Source organism: Neomonachus schauinslandi, chromosome 4 (assembly GCF_002201575.2).
Source record: "Neomonachus schauinslandi chromosome 4, ASM220157v2, whole genome shotgun sequence".
NCBI lineage: Eukaryota > Metazoa > Chordata > Mammalia > Carnivora > Phocidae > Neomonachus > Neomonachus schauinslandi.
Window position 1 is genome coordinate 147073605 of NC_058406.1, and position 20645 is coordinate 147094249.

Consider the following 20645-nt stretch of genomic DNA (forward strand, 5'->3'; position numbering starts at 1 on the left):
AACGTACTAAATGGTATTTTTCAGTACTTTAATAATAAATGGCTTTTGAAATGAGATCTTAAATTTTTTAGTAACTAGCTATTTTTAATTAAAATTTCCATTTAGAGCAGTTATAGATTCACAGCAAAATTGAGCAAAAAATAGAGTTCTCATATACCCACCATTTCCACATACACACAGTTTTTGCCACTGTTGACATTCTACATCAGGTAAATGGGTTACAACTGATGTTAACTAGTTTTTGAAAGTAATCAATTTATTTTTGTAGGTAATAAAACGAATGATAAAATGCTGTTCTTTGCTGAATTGCCACACACAGGTTAGTTTATGATACTATGTTGTTGGTTTATTTTCATGTGTATTAGAGTTTACCATAAATATAAAGCATTGGACTGGGAAGTAGCCTTTATTTTCTGTATCATATAGTTGATGGTGTTTAAGAATTTGGTATATTCTTTCAATTTTTTTTTTTTTTTAGTAAATTTTAACTAAAATAAAAGTATGAATTAAAAAACATTGGTCTTTGCACTTTCAAGTTTTTTGTTTTTTGTTTTTTTTTTGTATATAAGAGTGGATATGTACATTAGTCAGCTAGGGAAATACAAATCAATACGGCAATGAGATACCCCTTCATATTCTCTAGGATGGCTAATATTGAAAGACAGTAACTAGTGTTGGTGAAAGTGTGGAGAAATTGTAACCTTCATACATTTCTGGTAGGAATATAAAATGGGGAACTCCTCTGGAAAACAACTTGGCAGTTCCTCAGAAAATTTAAGCATAAAATTACCAATGTGACCTAGCAATTCAGTTCCTAGGTTTGTAACCAAGAAAGTTGAAAACCTGTCCACAGAAAAATTTATACATGAATGTGCACAGTAGCATTATTCGTAATAGCTAAAAAGTAGAAACAACCCAGATGTCCATCAGTTGGTGAATGGATAAATAAAATTTGGGAGAGCCTACAGTAGAATATTATTTAGCCATAAAAGCAATTGAAGGGCTGAGACGTGCTGCAACAAGGATGAATCTTTTACTATTTTGAGTGGAAAAAAAAAACACATACACATGGCTTTGTATTATGATTTCATTCATATGAAATGTCCAGGATAGGCGAATATGTAGTCAGAATGAGGATTAGTGGTTGCCAGAGACTCGGGGTGGAGGAATGGACTAGCTGTGACAGGTCTAATTGCATGTTCTGTGTGTCCTTGGAAGTCATTACGTAATACTTTTGTTTGGCAGTTTTCAACTCCTTTCAGTTTTCTGAACTGGCTTTTGCCAGTTTCTCAAAGCTGTAAAAATTTATGATTTTTAGGTCATTCATTAAATGGACAGACAGATTTTTTTTAAAGATTTTGTGTGAGAGCACGAGAGAGAGAGAGCTTGCTCAAGAGCGCGCATGCGCACATACAAGCAGGGGGAGCAGCAGACAGAGGGAGACGAGAAGCAGGCTCCCCACTGAGTAGGGAGCCCAATGTGGGGCTTGATCCCTGAGATCATGACCTGACCCGAAGGCAGACCCTTAACCCCCCGAGCCACCCGGGAACCCTGGGCAGACAAATTCTTGTGTAAAGGTTTTTGCAATTAAAATTAGATGGAATCCATAAATATGAGCTGATCCACTCGCTTTGATCTGCAAGCCCTCTTTAATATATTCTTTATTTTTTAAATTTATTTTTAATTTTTTAAAATATATTCTTGATGTAAGAATCATTAAAAATTACTTCTCCTGGGGGCACCTGGCTGGCTCAGTTGGAGGGGCATGCAACTCTTGATCTTGGGGTCGTGAGTTCAAACCCCACATTGGGTGTAGAGATTATTTAAAAAAAAAAATTAAAATTTACCCCTCCCGGGCGCCTGGGTGGCTCAGTTGGTTAAGCGACTGCCTTCGGCTCAGGTCATGATCCTGGAGTCCCGGGATCGAGTCCCACATCGGGCTCCCTGCTCAGCAGGGGGTCTGCTTCTCCCTCTGCCCTCTTCCCTCTCGTGCTCTCTGTCTCTCATTCTCTCTCTCTCAAATAAATAAATAAAATCTTTAAAAAAAAAAAAAAAAAATTTACCCCTCCCAAAGAGTCATTGTTGACACTGATTATATGAAACCATTTTCAAATCTTTGTTTATGTAGGTGGCAATTTTATGTCAGTTCCTCAGAGAAATTGACTACAAGACAGCCTTTAAATCATTGCAGGAACAAAACAGGTATGAATGATTTTTAAAATGAAGCTGAAATTTTTCTGCTTAAGAATGAGAAAGTAATTAAATTCTGTTTTTCAGTCATGATGCTATGGACTCCTACTATGACTACATATGGGATGTTACCATTTTGGAATACTTGACTTGTATCCTTTCATCAATATATGTGATATTAGAACGGTTCATTTCTGTAAATTAAAAAAATACTGTGTATTTCCTAAATCAAAGTTGAGGAACAATTGAGATTCTGTCATGGTATTTAATAATATCCGATTTATTATTCTTAACTGATTTGTTTAGATCTTCATCATAAAAGAGGAGAAACAGATAAAAGACAAATTGCAGTAAGTTACTTTATGCCTTTCTTCAGTGATATACTTAATTTCCCTGGTATTAAACCATTGTTAAGATTTGGACCAACAAAAAAAGATTTTGTGTGCCTAGTTATTGCCAGAATTTGGTTATCCGTGTTTACTTTTAACAGGTCCTATTTTGACTTCAGAGCTTTTACCTCCAGTTTATTTATTTTTTTAAAGATTTTATTTATTTATTTGACAGACACAGCGAGAGAGGGAACACAAGCAGGGGGAGTGGGAGAGGGAGAAGCAGGCTCCCCCCACTGAGCAGGGAGCCCGATGCGGGGCTCGATCCCAGGACCCTGGGACCACAACCTGAGCCGAAGGCAGACGCTTAACGACTGAGCCACCCAGCCGCCCCCCTCCAGTCTATTTTATATTAAAATGTTAGATCATACCCTCTCTCTGCTCCAAACCTGTAAATGGTTTCCCATCTCATGCGGTGTCAGAGTCCTTGTAATGGCCTACAAGGCTGCAGATGACTTGACCTCTAACTATTCATTCGATTTTCTCCCTTGCTAACTTCTGCTACACCATTAGCTGTTCTTTGAACATGCTGAAAATATTCACCACTGAAGAGCCTTTGAAGTTTTATTTTCTAGAAACATTTCTTAACTTCCCTTAGGTCTCCTCAACTGTCTTCTTAGTGATCATTTCCTGGGCATCTTATAAAATAGCAGTGTCTTTCTCCATCCTTTTCCCTCCAACACTCTCCTTTTCATTTCCCTTTTGAAATTTTCTTCCATTATACTTACCTACATCTGACATAGTATATATTTACTATATATTGTGCCTCTATCTCCCTCTTCCCCTTCCTACTTCCCCACAGGAGGGACTTGGTTTTGTCATAGCTGATACCTAGAATGGTGCCTGGCTCACAATAGATGCTCAGTAATTGAATAGATTATTTAAAAATTTGACATCTAAGCTAGATATAAATTTACGGCCATTTTTACTTGCTTAGCATTTTTGCATCATTATCACCATAGATACTTTCTTTCTGCTCTTTCATCCATATTAACAAAATTATGTGCTGTTGTGTGTCTTTTAAAGCTCTCTACCTGGACTAAATTGTATGACCATTATTTAGAGGAAAATGATTATAGTATCTTTTTTTAAAAAATGAAAGAGAACATGAAGCTAGCTGTACTTGATTGGAGGCAACTCTTTCTCCATTTCCGGTTTATCCAGGGCTGGAAGGCAGTACTGAAATTGTTACTTCCCCAGTGCTATTTCCAAATCATATTTACTTGTAATCATTTTATACCCTTTCTCTTTAAAAGCTTACATCTATCTCCTGACGAGCTCATCTAACCAAACTAGTGGTTATTCCTCTGCATGCATCAAAATATGTGATCAGTTTACCCAATTCCCCTAGCTTTACAAGTTCATTGTTACCTTTACTCTGCATCAGCCACCCACACCCATAGCCACGCCTTATTGTCAGTTGTTCCACATAAGATCTCTCTGCCAGTAATCTATCCCTCTCTTACTTCCTGGCTCCCATGTTCCTCATTGACAGTGAGATGTTCAGGTTCAAGACCAGTTCTTCCTGTCAGCCCCTTCCCAGCTTCCCTTCCTTCTCTACTCACTTTACAGCCAATACCAGTCTGTGCACTATCAGAGATGCTGATTCAGTTGGCCTGAGATGAGGTCCTGGAATCCATATTTTAAGTTTCCCAGATAGTTCTGATGACAAACCAGATTTGGGAACCCCTGTTTGTCTATGGCTGACTGTCAGAACTGCCCTTTGATCAATATTTATAGCATCTTTGCTTTTTTTGTCCTTCACTTCACCTGGAAAAATCCCTTTTCAAAAATTTATGCTTTTTTTTCCTGAGCCAGAGTCTGGTTGGAAAAAACCCTACAACCATATAAACTGGTGAGCCACTACCAAACCATGGTCTCCAAGCGTAGCTGGCCCCTCATCTCTTGTGTTATGGCCAGCAGTCAGGGGTCTACTTTTTCAGGGACTGTTTTGGACTTGCCTTCTGTTTAGTCCCCTGTCCTTTCTCTCCCCATTCTGTACTTCCTTGCCTGTGTTTAGACTAGACCAGAAAAAAGACTGACCTCCACATGGGAATTGTAGTTTTGAGAATTGTGGCCAAATCCCTCCTTCCCACCTTTAAAATCTGTAACTGTGCTCACCACTAAGTACACTCTTAGTAAGAGGTTATGTTACTTCTTGATGAAGGCAAGTTTCTAGGCTTTGATTCTATCTCTTCAGTGACCTTTAGTGAGCTGTCTCTGCTCCTGTATTGTCAGCCTCTCCCAGAGCTTATAAACTGTTTCATCCTTGACTGTGCCTCTACCTCCCTCTTCCCCTTCTCTGCCTAGTTTTTTGAAGCTCTTTGACCCAGTGTAATTTGACTTCTGCCATCACTGCTCCTGTTACCTCAAGGGTCACCAAATGTCAAAGCCAGTGGATACTCTTCAGTCCTTATCCTTTTGTTTACATCTCATTTCTTAAAATCTTTATTCCTTTGTTGTTCCTGACATCATTTTTACTCAGTTCTTTTCACTGTTACTTTTCTTCTGTGTGGGTATCTCCCTCTGTCTACCCCTTAACCTTGGTTTCCCCAGAAAGTTAGTCCCTCCATTATTTTGATTGCCCTACATCCTCCCTAGGTAATTTCACCCACTTATGGTTTTGACTACTACTCACAGAGTACATTACTTCTCTCAAATCTCTGGTCTATCCCAATTTCTGTCTTCTACTTTGGACTTTTATAGCCAGTCATCTTTGCGATACTTTGTTTGTTGGAAATCTCTAGTTATACCCTAAGACCATGTTTTTCCACATGCATTCCTTCACATGGAAATGGATATCCTCCAGCAATTCTTCCTACTCTCTGATGATCATTTCTGAATAGTCTACTATCACCCTTCAAGCTACATATTAGAATAGTCTTTGTTGTTTAAAGTTTTGTTTTTTTTTAAGGTTTTATTCATTTGACAGAGACATAGCTAGAGAGGGAACACAAGCATGGGGGGTGGGAGAGGGACAAGCAGGCTTCCCGAGGAGCAGGGAGCCTGATGTGGGGCTCGATCCCAGGACCCTGGGATCATGACCTGAGCCGAAGGCAGACGCTTAACAACTGAGCCACCGATGCGCCCCTAAAAGATGTTCTAATTGGGTTTCTTTTTTTAATCTAAAGGTGTAGGTAAAGGTAATTCGAAGATCGTAAAGTATGTTCTCACAAAATGCTCCTTGGCAGAGTACTGTGGATTTTTAGTAGGCTGAGGTATTTCTAATCATGAAAGAAATGAATTACTGTATGCTATTATAGTGCTGAACAACTGTTTTTGCACCTTAAAAAAGTGAAGCCTTTCCTGAAACACGAATTTTGATTTTTCAGACTATTTTGTTGGAGCCCTAATTTAACTGTAAAAATGTGTCAAATGACATGCAGAGTTTATTTACTGGTATTTTTAGTCAAACTTATATGAATTAATGTTACTGTAGGTAGAGTAGTCGTCTCCCCTCTTTTCCACAGGGGTAAGTTCCAAGACCCCTGGTGGATGCCTGAAATCATGGCTAGTACTAAACGCTATATATACATACCTATAGTAGAGCAATTATAACAATACACTGTAATAAGTTTTGTGAATATAGTTTTTCTCTCAAAGTATTTTAACTGTATTGTACTCACTCTTGTGAGGTGAATGATGTAGGCATTGTGGTATAACATTAGGTTACTGTTGACTTTTTTAAGATTTTACTTGAGGGAGGAGAGAGAGAGGGCGCGCGCATGAGCAAGGGCAGGGGGAGGGAGAAGGAGGCTCCCCGCAGAGCAGGGAGCCCGATGGCGGGGCTTGATCTAGGACCCTGGGATCATGACCTGAGCCCAAGGCCGATGCCTAACCGACTGAGCCACCCAGGGCCCTCCCTCTACTGTTGACTTTCTAAGTTATGTCAGGAGGAGGATCATCAGCTTCTGGACCATGGTTGCTTTCATATAAGGGGGACCTACTGTAATTCCATAAACAAGGCTCAGCATCTGATTTAATTTTTTTAAGAGTGGCTCTAGTCCGTCTTTGTTAGTTTCTTCCATACCTCTTATCATTTATAATTAGAAGTTCAGCTAGTCATTAAATTGTTAGCATGTAGGTAGTTTTATATTATGTACACTAGCCAGACTTTATCTTTGACCACACCTGTAATAACCTCACTTTCTTGTTTTGGAAGATCAAAGCCATCGGCCAGACAGAATTGAACGCAAGCAACCCAGAAGAAGTGTTACAGCTGGCAGCGCAGAGAAGGAAAAAAAAGTTCCTCCAAGCAATGGCAAAACTTTACTTTTAAGCAGTTAGTTAAAATTTTTTAACTTTTATTTTTTAAACAATGGGCTAAAAATAAACAGTATTAGATTATATAATACATATGTACACATTAAGTGGTGTTTTCTTTTCAGACAATACTGAAACAGTTGAATAACAACTATACAGAAGACTTCATACCATAACCATAGCTTAAATTTATAATTTCTTCAAAGGAAGAGATTCACATGTCCAGTAACAGAATAAACTAGCAACTTAGTATAATTTATTTTCTATTAGACTCACTCTTGAGGCTGAAAATTTCGTTTTTTAAAAAAAAAATATGTAGAAGTAGCTAGTCTATACACAGCAAGTTCTTATGTCAGGTTTTTTGTTTGTTTTTAATAAATAATCTAGGAGTCAGTATACATTTACTACTTTTCTGCCTTATGAAAATAGAAGTTTAGGTCAAGTGTTAAGCTTTATCACTTTGACACTGTCCTTAACTCATAATGTAGGAATTAAAAAAGGACCTTAATAGTTTTGCGAACATAAATAGTCTTAGTCACACTAAATTAAGAAAAAGTCCTTAGGGATATCTTGGGAGTTAATAAAGTGACTTTCTCATATAAATAGGTTGAAAGGGTACTTCTTCACTTAAATTGTGATGTATGAAAAGTTATTATAAAGCAACCTTTGTGTCAAAGCCCAAAGTAGGAGCTACAACATTTATCTTGTTTAAAATTTCTTTGGTATTCCCCCTTTTTAGAGCACAGTTTAAACACCCATGTTCATCTAAGCCTTACTGGTTAAAAAATGCCATGGCAAGGCAAATGTATCAGTTAAAAAACAGATTAAAGTTCACCATTTGTAAAAATTCAAGTTTTATAATAGCTTGCTACAGCAGCTATAGATAAATTAGTCACCTTATTATAAAACTAAACATTTTGTAAACAAGTTTAAATTTTATTTTCAAAAACCAAATTGCACTAGTCAAGAATATGAATTTTGAGAATCTAAAAACTAGATTCAAAGTATTGTATTACTCAATGTCCCCTTTAAGGTAGTACTTAATCTAGTCTAAAACGCCAATGATAAAATTCTTAGTTTATCAAGATAAACATAGTAACACTGGATCAAAAAAAATTGTCACGGCATAAATTGTGGCTGGCTTCTATCCAGTCACGTTGGGAATGAAGTCATCTTTGTAAACAATCCTGCTGTTTAAACAGCTAACCTAGGAATTTCTTCCTTAATGCCAATTTTAAGTAGTTTTTTTAAATTCAAAGAATGGCAGTGAAACTTCTGAATTGGCCAGGACAATCATAGCACTACTTTTCTGAAAAGTTTAGTAGTTCAGTTCTATGAAATTCTACCCAATACTCAGTCAATTCCAGCTTGTTTGCTTAGTTAACTTCTTCAGTGTTTTCCTGGTGGTTTCTCAGTGCTCTTCGGTGGTGTCATAATGCCTCCACTACACACTGGTGACAGCTGTCCCTCCTTTCTGAAGGTGTTTACGTAATTTACTTCATCCTATAGGTGTGAAGAAATCATGCGGAGATTAACAGGTAAGATAAAGCACTGACCGAGTTAACGTCGAACCAGATTTTTTGGGTATTAATTTGAGACTACTTAGGCCTCATGTAGTGGTCTCTGTCTTTGCAAGCATGACTAGTCACATTTTAGAGATTCAGCAGTTTGAACTGCCTAAAACTCTTACCTGGACTACTGGCATTGATCTTGAGACACTCCACAAATCTTGCTGTGACGTTAGTGTGCCCATTAGAACTTTCTACCCCCAGTAGCTTAAATCACTGCCCTGAAGTATTTCTAGTATCCTTACTATCAGTTTCAGTGACTTACTAGATAAAAAACCAAAAAGCCCCACAATAAACATACCAGCATAGCCAGATAATTTGTATGTGTCTGGATATTGTGTCTATCTTCCATAGAAATCTTCTTAAAAATTTTCAGCTTCACAGGACTAGTACTTTTTACTACACTGACAAAAGGCACCATCCAGTCTACACATTCAGAAATGTTGTCCCATTCCAAACCTAGACAGAGGAAAATTAGGAAAATGTGAAGGTTCTGTCAGAAACTGTCTTTCAACATAGTTTGAGAATGCTAATCTGCTTTAACTTATTGGAACTTGATTTTGGCCTTTTTTGTTGTTGTTGTTTTTGGTCTTTATTTTATTTTATTTATTAGAGCGCACATGATAGCCCGGGGAAGAGCAGAGGGAGAGGAATAAGCAGACTCCATGCTGAGTGCAGAGCCCAACATGGGGCTTGATCCCCACCACCCAAGATCCTGACCTGAGCTGAAATCAAGAGTCAGACGCTTAACAGATTGAGCCACCCAGATGCCCTGATTTTAGCCTTTTAATAACGTGACCGTTTTGAGGGAGAAAATTAGAGTGCCCCCCCCGCCTTTTTTTAAAGGATTTATTCATTTGAGAGAGAGCACATGAGCAAAGGGGAGGGGTAGAGGAGCAGACTCCCTGCTGAGTGCAGAGCCGGAAACAGGACTTCATCCCAAGGACGTGAGATATTACCTGAGCCAAAACCGAGAGTCGGACGTTTAACCAACTGAGCCACCCAGGTGCCCCAAGACTTTAGAGCTTCTTAACCAATACCTTCTACATATGAAACAAATTATCAAAACCCAAAGAACTCTTAAAGCAGAGCTATATCCATGTTGACTAACTTCAAATGGATATAAATTCCATTTGACATTTATTTGTTTATACTGAAGATTAGAAAATACTTCTAACCAAAAGGGAAGGTAGTGGCTAAACTAATTTTCTTCCATTTTAATAGGAAGCTAAAGTTGATAAAAGTACCTTTAAAAGTGAACATGTAAGAAGATAACAAAATACAGTGCTTTACCTGAGGCTTTCTTAACCACTTCAATAGAGGTAAAATGGCACAAGGCAGCGGCAGCCAATATTCTGTACTGGAACTCTAATGAATCGATGGCTAGAATACACAGATCTAAAAGCTAGCAAAGGAAAAAGCAAAAGTACACATATTTAAGAGAAAGGATGAGTGATACATGTTGCTACTAAAGATCAGTCAGCTACCATTTTAGAGTACTTATGTGGACCCATATGTTAAGAATTGCTAAAACTACAGGGATCCAAAGATAATTTCCTTGAGAGTGGTGGCTTGGGTTAGGAAGTGAATAGACAATGACTGTTAGGACGCGGTGTGATGTATAGTAGTAGGAAGGGCACCTCATCCAGAGTGGGGAAGACTTGTGCTGCTTAAATCTTAAAAGATAAGGTAGCTAGGAAAATAGGGAGGTGTAGAGTATTCTACGTATAGGGAACAGCATTTGCAAAGATAAATGAGAAGGTATTCCTTTCCCTTGGAACTCCTAGTTCAGAACAAAGGAATTCCTTCATTCCTTATTTATGGGGGGGGGGACGGACAGACGGACAGTAGCTGGAGAGGGACAGATAAGATCATAGATTAGCCTAGGTTAGATCATAAAGTGTCATTAAGAATTTTAGTTCTGATTACTGAAATTACTGGAGGATTTTAAATCAGGAAAGATACATTTTAAGAATGATCCTTTAGAAACATGTTCCCTTCTGTGTATCTGCTTCACTGTAGTCTAAACAGATTAAAAGGCAGATCTATAATCCAGGTATGAAGAGCTGCACGAAGAGCAGAATGGTGTAAAAGGGCTAGATTTCAGAGACCTAAGGTGATACCTGTCCAGTGAAATAAAATTGTTTGCTCACATTGGTCCAGAAGATAGAAACATGAGAAGACTTAGAAATAAACAATGTAGATAGTAATTACCAGCTTATCAAATGTTTGTTCTACTACAAAAAGGGTATAGCTACCTAAGATAATTTGGAATGCTGGGAATTGACAGAAAAAAAAAGTCTTCATTAGAAAGTTTTATAAAATGAACCATCAATTCTAAGATTTTACTGGTAATTCAGTTTTAGTGTTCATAATGTGTTGACTAGATTTAAAATACAACTGAATTTCAACCTAGGTTATTTAAAACCCATCCCAATATACCGTAGTTCCTTCAATTCCATATGTAAGCTTTTCATATCCTACACAGAATTAGAACATAGATTTTCCTCACTTATATATGGCAGTTACAGTAGTCTTTAAGATACTTACGAGAAGCAGGCAGGAAAGAACATTTGTTACGCTGGCTTAGGAAAGCGTAATTTGAACCTAATTTTTAAAAAATAACTAAGGTAATCTTAATTCTAATGTACAAAATAGGTACCCTGTGTATTCAAATAGAATAAGATAATCATAATTTTTTTTTTTTTTAAAGATTTTATTTATTTGAGAGAGAGACAGAATGAGAGACAGAGAGCATGAGAGGGAGGAGGGTCAGAGGGAGAAGCAGACTCCCTGCTGAGCAGGGAGCCCGATGCGGGACTCGATCCCGGGACTCCAGGATCATGACCTGAGCCGAAGGCAGTCGCTTAACCAACTGAGCCACCCAGGCGCCTGATAATCATATAATTTCATACCGTACTAAAGACAACTGGCTAAATACCTTTTTCCATTTTATATATCAAAAAGGTATTTAACTCTATTTTAGACTCAGAGAATGAAAAGTATTCATGATACATTTGAACTCAAAATTTAAAGTCTTCTAAAATTATTAAGCAACATAAATATTGGGAACAGAATTTTATGCATCAGCAGTTTTCTCGTCAACTAAGCAGTGAATTTAATTATGCTTTTTGTTGTATAGCTTAAGACTATAAATGCACTAAACAGCTATAATAAACATTAGCATATAGTCAATGAAAATACCTGAGCTATTTGAATGAACTTTTCCTGAGAATACTGAGGTAGAAGAACTTTAGGAGCATCTTTAAGAGCATCAACTTGAAGGAAGAGATTTAGCCAGGAGATGACTGTTATAGGACAGAGTTCCCATTTTAAAGCCTGTTAATGGAATTAAAATACCTGTTAATAAATGTAGATATATATACACTGTTATACATAGCTACTTTACTAAATAGTCATTTAAAAGCTTTCTGCTTTAGGTTTATTTCTTCTAGGAATTTTTTTTTTTTTTAAGATTATTTATTTGACAGAGACAGCGAGAGAGGGAACACAGCAGGGGGAGTGGGAGAGGGAGAAGCAGGCTTCCCGCCGAGCAGGGAGCCCCATATGGGGCTCGATCCCAGGACCCTGGGATCATGACCTGAGCCGAAGGCAGACGCTTAACAACTGAGCCACCCAGGCACTCCTCTTCCTAGGAATTTTATTCTGACCCTTATGTTTATTAAAAATATTTAGAGATACTTCACGATGTAAAGGTGCTTGTATTTCACAGTCTATTAATATAGGCCCCTTTATTATTCTCTAGTCTTTATTTAGAAAGCTCATTAAGCCTAGTATGCATTCCTTTTCTCATTTCTTGCAGCCCCTGGTCTTCCACATCTATTTGCTGAAACTGCCTTTGTAAAATTGTATTCAATGACCAAAGCTAATTCCATTCAGATCTTTCAAGAACTCATTCTATACTTCTCATCAAATTTAAAAGTTCAGAACAAAAAAGACAAATCCTGATTTATGATACCCTCTCCTCCATGAAGCCCTGGGACTTTACCATTTACAAGCAGTCTAAAATAGGTGAGAACAGTGTTACAGAAAATTCCATCTCCTCTTTACATACCCCTTATGCTGTGCTTCAAGCCTGAATTTGAATGATTATTAGAATGAGATCTTTCTGGGCACTTGATATTTAACAGAGTTATGAATATGAACGTTTATAGATTGTAATCTGTAATACATGTAGTTTAGATAAATCTATAAAAAGTCCTTGTTTTCTTGTGTGTCCTGTATAAAAACTCATGGTGTTCAAATAACATACTTTCTAGTAGCTAACATTCAGCCTTTACTCTAATTCAGAGCCTGATTAAACACCTTTATGCTTCTCTTATCCATGCTTCTGTTAATAGCCTTTTTTGCATATAGAAAGAAAAAAAAGGCAATGAAATAATTCTCATCTGTTGGAAGAAGGGGAATATCAGAACTAAGATTTGAGAGTCATTGTTGGAATTCATTTATATATACACATGCTATGCTAATTATACTTTTCAAAGCGTCCTTAATCACTTTTTTTTTTTTTTAAAGGTTTTATTTATTTATTTGATAGAGAGAGTGAGAGCAGGAACACAAGCAGGGGGAGTGGGGGAGGGAGAAGCAGGCTTCCTGCCAAGCAGGGAACCCAGTGTGGGACTCGATCCCAGGACCCTGGGATCACGACCTGAGCCGAAGGCAGACACTTAATGAGTGAGCCACCCAGGCGCCCTCCTTAATCACTTTAAAATTAAGAAAGTAATATATTCTCAATATAGAAAACTTCAAAGACAGAAAAAGAAGAGTCTGCAGGTTAAATTCCCCTCCATCCATACCATTGGCAGTATTTTGATGCATTAATCTCTTTGAACTGGATCCTAATGCTTAATGAAACCTGTTTTGACTATTTACATTGTGGTCATTCAGATTCAGTAGTAATCACTAAGTTACTAAATTGGAACTAGACATAATAAATTTATTACCTTTAATATAATAAGTTCCATTCTTAAAATATCCTCTTCACTGCAGGCACCATCAGTGACATAAGCAAATTCTTGGAGCTTAGGAGCATATATTTCCTTTAAAATGGATTTAAAAAAAAAATTAAGCACAGTTGAGATTAAAACAAGAAGTTATACAGAAACCACATACAGTCTTCATTTTTAAGGACAGCTTCATGAAGTGATTATGTGTCTTAGTAACAGGATATTTTTCAAGGATGCAGGAGTCCACAAATTAGCCAACTGCCCTGAGACTTATTTTCATAGACTTGATCTTGAATTCCAGTTAGTAAACAACTGGAATGGGGCGCCTGGGTGGCTCAGTCGGTTAAGCGGCTGCCTTCAGCTCAGGTCATGATCCTGGGGTCCTGGGATCAAGCCCCACGTCCGACTCCCTGCTCAGCGGAGAGCCTGCTTCTCTCTCTCCCTCTGCCTATTTGTGCTATCTCTCTGTCAAATAAATAAATAAAATCGTAATAAAAAAATAAACTAGAATATCTTAAAATACTTGTTAAAAAATAAAAAGCCAAACTTGTTTTAAAATTGCTTAGTATATATTGGCCAGACCAAAACAAGACACTATTTTAAAATAAGGTCTAGAAACTACTGAAAACAGTTCCTTTACTATAAAAAGTATGGTAAATCAAATACGTTCGGCAGTTTGGCTGACAGGTCTGTCTTAACAGCCCAGAGAAGAGACAGAATGATCAGAGTATAAGAGAGGCCTGCTACAGATGAGAACAGGCTAAAAATCAAGATTTCAGTCTAGAAGGATACCTGAAACACACAGTATGACTCCAGGTAAGGATAGACTGAATACAAAAGTATTCACCAGGGTGCCTGGGTGGCTCAGACGGTTAAGCGTCTGCCTTCGGCTCAGGTCATGATCCTGGGGTCCTAGGATCGAACCCCACATCGGGCTCCCTGCTCAGCGGGCAGCCTGCTTCTCCTTCTCCCTCTGCTGCTCCCCCTGCTTGTACTCTCTCTCTAACAATAAAAAAAAAAAATTTTTTTTTTAATATTCACCAAATTTGGCAGAATTGGGAGATAGCTCTTAATGCTCAAAAATGTATATTTAAATATACACTTAAATGAAGGCATGATTCACAGTCCCTCTCCTACCCTCAAAATGATTTCAGAAGAAAGTATGATATCCAAAATACACTGTTTAAGAAAAATAGATTGAAATTGTGTGAAAGAAAACCTCAGGCAAGAAAAGAGTTGCCTTCTATCCTGGCACCACCACCCAGGTACAGAATATAGACCATTCAGTATATAGATATAGACCATTATTTTAACCCGGAATAGTATTTATTTCATTTGATTGGTTAGTTTTCAAAGACCATTCTGTTGAATCCAAGTGCCATACTTACGTATAGGGACCACACTGGTATATTTTGTCTGGCAGAATGAACCATATGATATTTCACCTAGATGTTTCCAGAATCTAAACCAGATCCTTATAATAGGCTCAGATACTAACAAAGGGAACTATATTTATCCATCCAAATCAATATTCAGAAAATGTTCCAGGGGAAAAAAAACCACCCACTCATCTTTCCTGTAGAGTTAATGTTAAAAGCTGTATTTGCTGGGATTATTAATGTGTTGATTTAAAAAAGTGAAGTAAATTGATCTATGGATAAACCTTGAGAACTTACCTCAAGTTTGGAAGCGATGAATAATGAGGTAATTCCAATGAGTTGAAGCATATTTTTATTTATATCCTTTTGTGTCAACATAAATCTATCAAAAAAGTCTTGCGCAAGGTAAAATGTTTCTCTGTGAAGTGTGTATACTTCACATACCTAGAGAAGAATCCAAACATTTAAATATTCTATGCATTTCTCCAGATTAGAAAGTTCTCTCCTAAAATACCAGTCTTTAGAATACTTTTAAGACCAACTTTGCTTTTTAGGATACCAAAGCTAAGATTGGGTGGTGGTGGGGAGGGGGGGGGGCAGATATTAACATGTCCTAGGATATAGGATAGAAGAGTCTATTACCATCCTCATTTATGCTTTCTAGTTTTTATTTATTTTTAAAGCTTTTATTTATTTATATGTCAGAGAGCACGCACAGGCAGAGGGAGCAGCAAGCTCCCTGCTGAGCAGAGAGCCCGACGTGGGACTCATCCCAGGACCCTGGGATCATGACCTGAGCTGAAGGCAGATGCTTAACCGACTGAGCCACCCAGTCGTCCCTACTCTTTTTTTTCACATGGACTTAATTTATTCCCAGATACATTTATACTACGAGTGAGAACTTTTTTCCATTAATTTCCTAATTGTTTATTGCTGGTAAATGGTTAAGTTTTCATGCTTAGTTTATATTTTTAATTCTCATAGCTCCAAATGATTCTCTTCACTGTTCTAGGTGGACATTTAACTACAAAATGGTAATGTTCCTTTCAATGTTTAACTTCATTTTTTTTTTTTCATGTTTTACTGCATTGGCTGAGAATTTTTATAGAAGAAAACTGAATGAACAACATTGGTGATAAGATAGTCTTGATCTCATCCCTTGTTTCTGACTGTAATGGGAATGGCCTTAAGTTTTACTATTAATAATAAACAGTATCTGTCATTCCATACTTATTACAGGGAAAGCTTTAAATTCTGAACTCTAGGAGGTAGCAACTTAATCCCCACTTTGAGGATGAGGAAAACAGAGATGGAAATACATGAGTTTCTAATAAACAATGTGTTAAAGAAATCTTAGTTTCCTACATATTTTGAAATGAATGGAAATTGAATTTCAAAAAATGTCTTTCACATCTATTGAGACTTTATGATATTTCTCCTTTAAACTGTTAAGGTAATGTTGAACCATCTTTGCATTCCTAGACTAAAAGAATATACTAAGAAAAACTAGAGTTTAACACTGCTGGATTTATTATATTCTATACAGTTTTGCATATAATCGTATTTAAGGGAAAATAGCAATAAATTTGATGGACAACTACTGGAGAAAAAGTCAGTGTAACATAAAAAGGAAAAAAATTCTACATAATTGTGTTTATTAGGTTGCTTCCATGATCACTAGGCACTCCAGAAGTTACCTTCTTGTACCCACATGATTGAAATATCTTCCCTTCTAGTCAGAATAAGAAATGATAACCTTACTCAAAAGGACAGTGTTTTATAGTCTTAAAAACTTTTCTGATAGCTTCTGAGATCTACTCTGCCATGTATTATTCCACCAAAAAGCCTATAGTGTTTCTCCCTTAGAGAACATCATCCCTATCAAACACAGGGAAACTACAGAGCAAATATCCAAGGGCTGGAGGAAAATCAGTCTCATTTACACAAGTAATCATTATCCCAATAATTTTAGAGACTCTTGGAATTATTATCCGGAAAAAAGGAATGGGCCTAAACAAGAGAACATTCTGGCATAGATCTTTAGAGACTTGGAGATCACGGTTACTCCCTTAGATTAACGGTACAGTGTATTTCGAAAAGGAATAAAGGTATGTAATAAAGGGAAACTACATGAAGCCTAGGGGGCTTAGCACCTCTGGATATTCAAAGCCTCCTTATCATTTAGGACCTAGAATTTTTTTCTCAGGATTCTAAATCATAATTTGATTTTGATGATGCAGAAAAGGACTTCTGAGGGCCCTGAAGCCTAGTCCTGGTTCTTCACCTGGCATAGCAGAATTCAAAACCTTGTCAATTATATATACTGTTCATCTTGATCATCCTTAGTACCCAGTGCCTGGTACACAGCAATACCCACAGATACCGGAATTCTGAATTAGGTTTGGATTGTATGGGATGCAGTGGCTGTGTTATTTTATTCTCACAAAGCAGACATTTTCCATTTTGGTACCATTAACTGCAGTATGTACCCCCAAAAAGATGGCTGCTGGAAATGAATAATATACCAAGGGCACATGGAAAGCACATGTACATCTAAATACTCTTCCATTATACAGGGACAAAGGAAATTTGTATTGATGAAACATACCTCTAAAAGCCAGTCTAAAAGTATTGACCTCATCTGTGGTTCCAAGTCAGAATGCAGAACTTCAAAATGTTTGTCATGAACATATCTGGTCTCTTTTTTTTAGCATGTTTAGCCAAACATCCTTTGAACATCCCCAACTATAGAAAGGAGGAGAAAAGAATATGTGACCTACATAATATTCAAGCTGTTTTACAAAGAATAAACTTCAGGCATTGAAATACAATTAGAACTTGGAAGGAGAAGCTCTTTAAGTTAGGAAAAAATTGCTACTTTAACTTTTAGAAACCATTACTTTAGCATAAAAAAGCAGAAGCCTGAAATTGTACAGCAAGAACTTAGATTATGGCTTTCAGGAGTGCTTTCCCCATTTATAAAAGCCTCCCTTTTAAGAGAACAATATTTTCTCAGGAGCAACACTGAGAATTTAAATATTTAAGGATATAATCCCAGTACAGACAAGTTCCAGTCATCTCCAGATAGATCAATAACAGACTCACCTAAAGTGGTGGTAGCTGGGACAGAGTATAGTGAAGGGGAGGGATGGTGAGTTTAAGTGTCTGCCCATTAATGTGTGTATTAGAGCCAAATATACTACACTACATGTTTTGTATAAGCTGTACCTCTTAGTCATATTAACTAGAAAAAAGAATTGAGTATAGATCTTCCTAAGCTTGTAAGAAATAGGGTTGATCTATCAAATGAAAATGTACATGTTACAGTGCTTCCGTCTTAACAATTTAGAAAAATTATTTAAACCTCATTTAAAAAGTCTCTAATGAGGCTTACAGTATTCAGCAAGTAAATGAAAATTACTTCATAAAAAATCTATTTTAAATACCCATATATCCTTTGCAAACATCACCATTCTCAATACATGCATAAATATTAGTAAAGAAAGCAATTTATGGATGTTTTTCTACATTATAATGAAGGTAAAATAGGGCTCAAAATAGTGTAATAAGTTAGTACAATTTTAATCTTTGATACCAAATTACAAAAAATTTTCTTACCTTAAATCAGGCAAAGGTGAAGGATTAATAAAAAGATTTTTAAATCTGTAATTTGTAAATCTGGAGAAGTCACTTGTTCCTATTTCTTTGTGGGGTGTTTCAATGATAATACAAGGACTGATCCCCCCAGATAATACAGGTGGCCAACAATTCTGTTATTTAAAACAAAAATTTGTGCAAAAGAAAATCAGCTTTTGTCTTGGATCTTTCATAAATGGAAGCTAGTATCTTTAAACAGTCTATATTTCCCCAAACACCATCGTTAACCACTGCCGACAATCTAGTTGACATTCATATTTTAGAAATAAGACATATAGTTCATAGCGATCTTTAAATATAACAGGTGGGATGTTTTAGAGAACAAAATACAATTCTGGAAATACATTAGGTATTGGAGGAAGGGAGTAATAACAAAATGCATCTGTAGTCAAACACTAATCACTTTCAAGATTATAAAACTGAAATTCTCCCTGTTTACAATAGTGTCAAGGGCACCTTGTTTTATAAAAAGCTCCCCCCCACCCCAGTGAAGCCTGCTTCCATACTTCAGAATACTATAAGGCAAAACCTTAAAAATGGAATCAACTTAAGTCAATTACTTAAATATTTTTTAAAGGACCCTTTCCCCAACCAATGTTTCAAAGAGAACCATTGTCTCTAGTATTCTCTGTACCACACATAGGGAGAATAGGTAGCAAAGGGCTGGGTGCCAGTCTGTCAGTGACTTCACATCCTATTTATGCCCCAAGGAACAGCTATTAGGACCCTCCACTATAGTCAGAGAGGGAACAAAGAGCAGTACATCGGACGATTAGGCGGGCCCTGGTGCACCAGGCGACTCCAAGAGGGAGGGATTTACAAAGAGGAACCAGCTGCTTCAAATTCTGCAGCTGTAGTAGGATTCGGGCACATAAAAACCACCCAAAGATATGCACCTTCCTGCTGACCTCTAGGGGCATTCAAAGTAAAAGTGTCAGAGGTATCTTTCTATTGCATAGTAATAACACAATTCTATTATTTGTCCTGCATTCGTTTCCCCAAAGCCCACCCAGCCCAGTTCTGCATTACCCTAATCTCATACTGATGTTTCTTGGTGACCTCCTCTTTCCTTTTTTTGACATCCTGGAAAATAAAAAAGACCATTGTTAAACTGAAGTCCCAACAAAGAATTTCTTCTGTCTCCTCTCTCTTCCCTTAACTCACCTGAGCTGTTTTTCTCTTCTTGGCCTGAATTATCTGGGTTTCTTGGGGGGAATCCGTCTGGCTGGGCTGGGGCTGTTGCTTAGCTTGTAAACGGCTACTATGGTGAAATTTTTTAAAGAAAGTTTAGTAAGTCATGAGTTTCAAGCACAGTAGCTAACTTTTAAACATATCTACAAGACAAATAATGTTACCTGCGTCTTGACATTCTTTTCTTCCAGGTGTGTGAAATCTCTGGAGGGGAGAGAGGAAAACCGAGAGTCAAATATATTGTCACCCCAATTCTCCCAAGTGCTAATCAGACGCTCTTGCAGGGGTTACGGCTCAGTCCCTCAGGAGATAGCCTGGGCCATTTACCATGCTGTCTTATGCACAATGGTTGTCTCACGGTATTAATTTTGGACCCATGCCTGCGTCTCCTCAACTGAATGTACAGCCGGGACGCGAGGGTCTTCAAGAATTTACAAAGCACCCCCAGCAACGAGGCAGCTCTCCCCCAAATGGGTCTTTTCTGCACCCTCCATCCTCTCTCCCGGAACCCCGAGGGGGGCTTGGGCAGCGCCCCCACGGCCCCCCTTCCATCCTGGACGAGCCGCGGAGAGAGAGGGGGTTGTGGAGGCGAAACGCTGTGGAGAAGCCGGTTCCGCGCCAATTTGGAGAGCGGCGGTGGCGGGGAAGCAGGGGGCGGAGGGAACGGAGACTTGTGTCACGTCCTTCAGTCTCCTTTCCCTCCTTCCCAGCCCCCCGGCCCTGCCTGTCGCTTGAAGGGGCACCGGGACCCCGACTCCAGATGGGGGGTGGGAGTGAAAGGAAAGGGAGTTAAAGAAAGGGGGAACTGGGTTGGTCAGGGAGCTCTTCTCCCCGTGAAGAGAACCCAGACCCCTATCCTCTCTCCCGCGGGAGAGCTCCCCTAACGAGGGTGGAAGAGAAAACCCCTAGAATGAGGGCATTCTCCGTGGCCTCCCCCTTCGGGGCAGCCCTCCACCCGCGCCGCTTCCCCGGCCCCCTGCCAAAGATCCTGACAGGGACGCAAAGCGGGGAGCCACCCCCCCCCCCCCCAGCCGCCTGTTT

The 20645-nt window shown here is 38.1% G+C and overlaps 2 protein-coding genes across 3 annotated transcripts in view; one reads left to right on the forward strand and one right to left on the reverse strand.

Moving 5' to 3' along the window:
* The window catches only part of INTS8 (integrator complex subunit 8), a 57127-nt gene extending 48747 nt beyond the window's left edge, over nt 1-8380 (forward strand). The window contains exons 23-28 of one of the 2 annotated variants that reach the window (XM_021688676.1): nt 269-319; nt 2129-2202; nt 2278-2342; nt 2497-2540; nt 6742-6861; nt 8352-8380. In XM_021688676.1, coding sequence (XP_021544351.1) covers nt 269-319; nt 2129-2202; nt 2278-2342; nt 2497-2540; nt 6742-6858 — 351 coding nt within the window. In that variant the 3' untranslated portion in view covers nt 6859-6861; nt 8352-8380. Of the gene's footprint in view, nt 1-268; nt 320-2128; nt 2203-2277; nt 2343-2496; nt 2541-6741; nt 8314-8351 lie in introns of those variants that run through there. The other variant, XM_021688675.2, reaches the window with a different exon arrangement.
* Nucleotides 8212-19789, reverse strand: CCNE2 (cyclin E2). Its single transcript, XM_021688677.2, is given in 12 exon segments — nt 8212-8345; nt 8712-8869; nt 9704-9815; nt 11615-11749; nt 13375-13470; nt 15054-15200; nt 17365-17463; nt 17465-17501; nt 18375-18526; nt 19443-19496; nt 19578-19674; nt 19769-19789. Coding segments are annotated over 12 exon segments (1215 nt in total). The 5' UTR covers nt 19783-19789; the 3' UTR covers nt 8212-8231.
* Nucleotides 19790-20645: the final 856 nt, after the last annotated feature.